General features: G+C 43.6%; 1 protein-coding gene across 3 annotated transcripts; it reads left to right on the top strand.

Annotated features, from left to right (window-relative positions):
- The first annotated feature begins 2,842 nt into the window (after window positions 1-2,842).
- LCE6A (late cornified envelope 6A) lies at window positions 2,843-5,441 on the top strand. Of its 3 annotated transcripts, none has more exons than XR_015255128.1 (3): window positions 2,843-2,998; window positions 3,455-4,118; window positions 4,318-5,441. XR_015255128.1 is itself a non-coding variant. In XM_086718266.1 (3 exons), the coding sequence occupies exons 1-2, from the start codon at window positions 2,948-2,950 to the stop codon at window positions 3,725-3,727; spliced, it is 324 nt and encodes a 107-aa protein (XP_086574392.1). In that variant the 5' UTR covers window positions 2,843-2,947; the 3' UTR covers window positions 3,728-3,756; window positions 4,318-5,441. The 3 variants fall into 3 exon arrangements, 1 of the variants encoding a protein (XP_086574392.1); XM_086718266.1 differs by having other exon boundaries at window positions 3,455-3,756; XR_015255129.1 differs by lacking the exon at window positions 2,843-2,998 and adding an exon at window positions 3,005-3,271.
- Window positions 5,442-6,014: the final 573 nt, after the last annotated feature.

The raw sequence follows: 6,014 nt of genomic DNA on the forward strand, positions 1-6,014 counted from the left end.
ACTAATATGCATAATGAACCATTGCATTCACTGAAAAGAAATAGGATATATATGAGACATAGCCTCATGATTGAAATGTTTACAATCTCACATTAAAATGTGCACAATAATAAATTACATGTGCAGCAAGCAATAAAGCCTCTGGAAGATTTTCTTGGTCAGGCATTACCAGGGAACCCATTACAGAAGATGTGAGGATTTAGATTGGTTCTTGAAAGATTTTCCAAAGACAAAGAGAAGAGGGGGAGAATACTCTCAGAAGAAGAACCAGCACAAAAAAGAAAAAGACAGAAATAAAGAAGGGAAGGAAGGAAGGAAGGAAGGAAGGAAGGAAGGAAGGAAGGAAGAGACATCTATTGCTCAGAGCAATAGGGTCACAACAAATTGGGACTAGGAATGAGAAGGGGTGGATAATTATCAGGGATGGGCTCCTGTCCCCAGCCCAGGATGGGATGCTAATAATAGTAGGAACAACATCATTCAAAATACTATCATTCTGATATGGTACATGCAGGTGGACTAGTACCATTTTCAACCCATAACCAGAATTCACCTGCCTCTCTGTTTGCCCATCTTTCACTTATCATCTTGTGTTATCTATTAATGTGTAATGTGTTTGCACTATCTCTAGAGTGAAAGCTCCGAAGCATGAAGCAGGGCTCTTACTGCTTTTTGTATCCAGGACAGAGTAGGTGCTTAGCAAATACCAAATCATAGAATCATGCCATAAACACCTCTGCCAGGGAGAAATGGAGTGGCACTGGAGGGAGACACATGTCTGAGGTCCTGATCTGGAATTGGCTGGACTTGGAAGTCTAGTAGGGTGAGGGACTGCTCAAGGACTTCAAAAAGGCTCACTTCAGGGAGTGGACAAAGCCAGATGCTGCCTCCTCCACTAAATGTGCCAATCCTGGTGGGGTCAATCCCCAACACCGTGATGGAATTCACTGTACTGAAAATGACTGGACTCTGAGATTTCAGGGGGCCAGCATTATGAGGAGTGGTCTGGGGGAACTGGAGAGGAAGGGGGAAAGAGCCTCCAGAAAGAGTCCTCAGCCCTTGGGTAGAGGTGGTGTGGGTTGGGTGGTTGTTAGTTAACCTCAAGGAAATGCATTTGTGGTGCATGAGGTATCAGAGTGTGGGCTTATGTGGTATGAGTCTGGGTGGGGAAAAGGAACCGCTGTGATAGTAAGACAAGAGTTACTCTGCCCTCCCAGTGCTCACTGTCCATCACTCCTTTCTGAGGAGCAGTTAGGACTACTTCTGAGGCCTGACAGGGAGGAGAAGAGGGAAAGGGGGAAAAGGAGAGATAGGAGGGAGAAGGAAGTTAGGGAAGAAGGGTTCTGACCTCTGAGGTCCCATAACTCAGGTACTGTCTCCCCAGGGTCCTGTTCTAATAGGCTGAGAAAGGCTTCTTACCATCTCACCTTCTGTTTCACTTATATAGACTCTTCTTTTCAGCCAAACTACATGTCAAAGCCTGCCTCCCCCTGGGAGCCTTCTAAGATGAAGCAGGTGAGCCCTGGTAGTCTTGTCCTGCAGATTTACTCCAGCAGCTGTTCCTCTGGCCTTGTCCCACTCTCCAGTATTGTTAAGTTCTTACCTGTCATCCCACACACTGACCTTGCTCACCTTTGTACAATGTATGACTTGAAGTCTTTGAGGACAGCCCCTATAATCAGAAAATCCTTTGTAATAGCTCACCTTTTCCACTTACCTGTTTCCTGAGTCCCTACTGTGTCAGGCACTGAGAACACAGAGGAAGGCAAGACACTGTCCCTACCACCAGAAATTTCAACAGGATCTTTTCACTTAGCCAGGCATGTCTGCAGCTATTCTGAGACAGAAACCTCCAGAAGTGAAAGACTGTATTTCAATGAGAATGTTCCTACCGTAAGCACAGCCACCATGTGCTGATGTCAATTTTCATAATAGATAAGTGAAAACTTTTCACTCTGTAAAAAGCTTTTCCTTGGGGTCTCTCTATAATTACATAAGCAACTCCACTTTGCATTAAGAGGTAGCAGGGTTTATGAATGTTTTGTTCTCCACACTATTCACAGCTTGATCTTTAAGGTGAGGTCCAACCACCAATTTCTCTGTACTATTTATGAAAGGGTGTTCCTAGAAGTCTTAGGTGGGGATACAAGAAGTTGAGATTTGGCCCACAAAACAAAAAACAAGTGGGTTTTTTATGTTTTTCTCCTATTTTTTGTTCTCCCCACATGCAAAGTCTATTTTAATGGCACATAGATTATTCCATCCCACAAGTATTAATGAACATTTATGTCAAGGACAGAATCAGGCCCTAGGAATTTAGAATGATAAAGGCAAGATCTTGTCATCAAGTAACTGTGTAACAAAGATGATAGGACAAATATGTAGGTCACCTTGATTATGAGCAGCTAAAAAGTCTGTGAGAGGTATCTCTGACATTCAGAGGAGGGAGGACTCAGATGTGGTCTGGCAGACCAGGCAAGTCTTCATGGAGGTGGTGGCCTTGAGCTGAGTGGAAGAAAGCATGGATAGAGAGTAGGGGTGGACCAGAAGTGTCTTCCTCACACTTGGGTGGCATTTAACCTAGTCCTTCCTTATCAATCCTAGAGACATCTCCATAGTCATCATGTCCCTCTCAGGTCCCCAGAGATGTCATCTAGACTTGGCCAGTGTACCCAGCCCACTCAGGCCACTCTGAAGTCTATAGCCTCTGGTTGTTCACTCACATGGGATTCCTTTGACCCACATTCTGCTGCATGCCACTGAGGAATCCAGTCCTGGGAATTGTGAAACATTCACATAAATAGTCCACTCACAGCTGTCTTCCAATAACATGTAACCTGAAGTCTTCACTGGAGGATGTATAAAAGGCCTCCAGACTCCTTCTTGGATGATTTGTCCACACATCCTCCTCTAGGGTGATACTACTTCTGGGTGGGGAGACACTTGGATGTCCCTCACCCAGTGCTGCAAAAGCAGGCCTGATTTCTCCTCTCACCAGGTAAGAGAGCTTTAGGGAAGGGAAGTGGTCCCTGCAAAAGACCTCAAATTATTTAACATGGGAGAAAATTATAGAAGACAGAGGGATGAGGAGGCAAAGAAGATACAAGCAGGATTAGGACACTCAGAGCAAAGTAAGACTGAGTGAAGAAAGAGTAGAGATTTGCTTCTCCTTCACACTTGAACATGGTGGACACTGGCCTGGGAAAGTGGATGGTCTGCTCAACTCAGCTGCATTTTGTTTAAGAAGAATAAGTTATTAGCTTGGTTGTTGGTGAGTGGGTCCCCTGAGGGTTCCCACCATGGCTCACTCCCCCAATTTACCCTCTCAGACCCATTTCTGTCCTTCCTGGGATGGATTTTAGAAGGTTGTAAATGCCAGCTTCATTTTGACAGTCCCAGCCCATGGAGAAAGAATCAAGGCCCTGACCTAATCCAATGCTCTTTTTCCTTCCAGCTTCCACTCACTAGCCCACTGATGTCACAGCAGAAGCAGCAATCTTGGGAGCCCCCTATTGCTCCCAAATGTACCCCTCCCCAGTGCCCAAACCCCTCCCTCCCTGCCTACTCTGCTCCTTTCTGTGACCTCCGTCCAGGAGTCCAGGTCAGTGATTCCAGTTCCCAGAAGCCAGGAGATCAGAGTCTGGGACACTCTCAGAGGGCTCGCTGCAAGAAACCCTGCTGCCTCAGTGGTGCCACAGTCTACCATATCAAAGAGGAGGAGTGCTAAGGTGACTGGCCCGAAGGAGAGGGACACAGGTACAGTTTCTCTCTCCCTACCCAGGTTTCTGCTTTTATTCCGCTGGGAAGCTCAGGGTCCCCCCTTCTCATTTGGACTGGGAAACACTTCCTGGCCCCTATAAGCTGCACTCCTGCTCCTGTCTTCCACCCACTCCTTCATCTCAGCAACAACTTGGAGTTGAAGCTATGGCTGCTATGAACCCCTGAGATCCCTTGTAAGGGCTGAGGTGGAGGCTGCACCTTCTTCCTTCCTCCCAAGATGCTGACTGTTTCAAGATGCTGGTGATTCAAAGACACATGGTTTGAGATTTCTGTCTCTGTATCCTCATAGCTGTCAACCCATGTTGTTGCATAATCCTCGCACTGACAGCTTCAGTGTGGTAAGCATATGTTGAGCACCTACTCTATACTGTGCTCTGTGTTCCTCAATGTAATAGGAAGATTTGTTCCTGTTCTAGAAAAGCTTACAATCTAGTGCGAGAAGCAATGTACGTTGTAGGTTGAAATATGTATAATAATAAATATAATTTTAAGGTGATTGACATACTTCTTTTTTTCTCACTTTGTATGAACTCAAAGGAGGAAAAGAGTACAAAAAGTCAAGGACAGAAGGGAGAGACTCATCCTGACGGTGCAGATCAAAAGTGGTTTCCTGGGTCTTGGAAAGAGAAATCTGAAGCAGAGCATGCTGCTTGAGGGAGAACAGGCCTCTGGGGTAGTTGTTTTCAACAAGGCTTTTAAAGACAAGCAGACTTTGGTGCTGGGTGTGGAACGAGGGGAAGAACTTTCCAGGTGGAAATGGTCCTTCCACATACAAGTGGGGTACTTGCCAATGACATGGACTTCAACTTGGCTGGACTTCCAGGTGTGAGATGATCATATGAAACAACTCATAAGCCAGGTATGAAACCCCAGGTCCCAAAGGACTGTACCTTAGAAGACAGTCTGGGCCCATGCCTAGGGTCTGTTGCCCCAGGGTAGGGCAGACTTGAAATAAAGTAGAGGTACCTGGGGGCCTTGAGGCTTGAGGCTCAATGTAGTTGCATATCAGTGTAAGTTCCAGGTGATAATTTTTAGCTGATTCCCATTTTCCCGGGGGAAACTGAAAATATGTTTTTAACTAAGTACCCAGCCCAATGAATTCTATTGCTTAGTCTCAGGGCAGAGTGTCAGCTTGTCTATGATTCCCAAAACACAAGATGCCAATTTTGAAACCTTAGCAATCCTCCTGACTGCTGTGACCTGATTTTGCCTCTGCTAGCATATATCTCACTATATAGGTATATAGATAGAGCATAATTGTATATAATTATAATTTTGAATGTGTAATTTTTCTCTCTAAAAAAATGATGCATACCCATATAAAGATGTATTAATGTAGATAAGCATAAGGAAGATGATTAAGACCAATCAAAAATCTTACTGCCTAAAAATAACTCCTGCTAATAATTTCAGGATCTATTTCCAAATTTTCTAAAGAAAGTCACAAAATGGGATAATTTCAGAATACTTTATAACCTGATCTTTTAATTAATAGTACAATTGTCAATATTCTTCTGTGCTAATAAATATTGATCAACACTATTATAGTCCATTATATGAATGCATCATGATTTGTGTAACGAGTTCCCTGATTCGGGGGACTTAATGTTGCTTCCATGTTTTGCCATAAACAATAATAAAATAAACATTCTCATTGGTGATTATTCTTAGTAATTTTCCTAAGATAAATCTTTAGAGTTGGAATTTTAAAATTGTCAAAGACTATGAAGTTTTTTTTCAGACTCTCCAGAAAGATTGCATGTTAGAGGCAATTAAAATGTCTCCATTTAAGAAAACCATTTTTGGGAAAGAGACTTATTTTGTTCAAGAGCAAGAGTGGGGGTGCCTGGGTGGCTCAGTCAGTCAAGCTTCTGACTTTGGCTCAGGTCATGATCTCATGGTTCATGAGTTTGAGCCCCGTGTCAGGCTCTGTGCTGGCAGCTTGGAGCTTGGAGCCTGGAGCCTGCTTCAGATTATGTGTCTTCACCTCTCTCTGCCCCTCCCATGCTCATGCTCTGTCTCTGTGTCTCAATAATAAATAAATGTTAAATTTTTTTTTTAAACAGAGCAAGAGTGAGTACAATGTTAAAAAATTACTATAGCTAAAGGAAAGATCCACTTTGTGGGGAAATAAAAATATACTTTCTGAGGAACTTACCAAGCATCTACCTATTGTACTGCCATGAAATCTGTACTTTAAAAAAAAAAAAAAAGATTAGATGCCTTCTCTTTTT

This window comes from Puma concolor, chromosome C1 (genome assembly GCF_028749965.1).
Source record: "Puma concolor isolate L17-30 chromosome C1, mPumCon1.1.hap2, whole genome shotgun sequence".
In the NCBI taxonomy this organism is placed as follows: domain Eukaryota; kingdom Metazoa; phylum Chordata; class Mammalia; order Carnivora; family Felidae; genus Puma; species Puma concolor.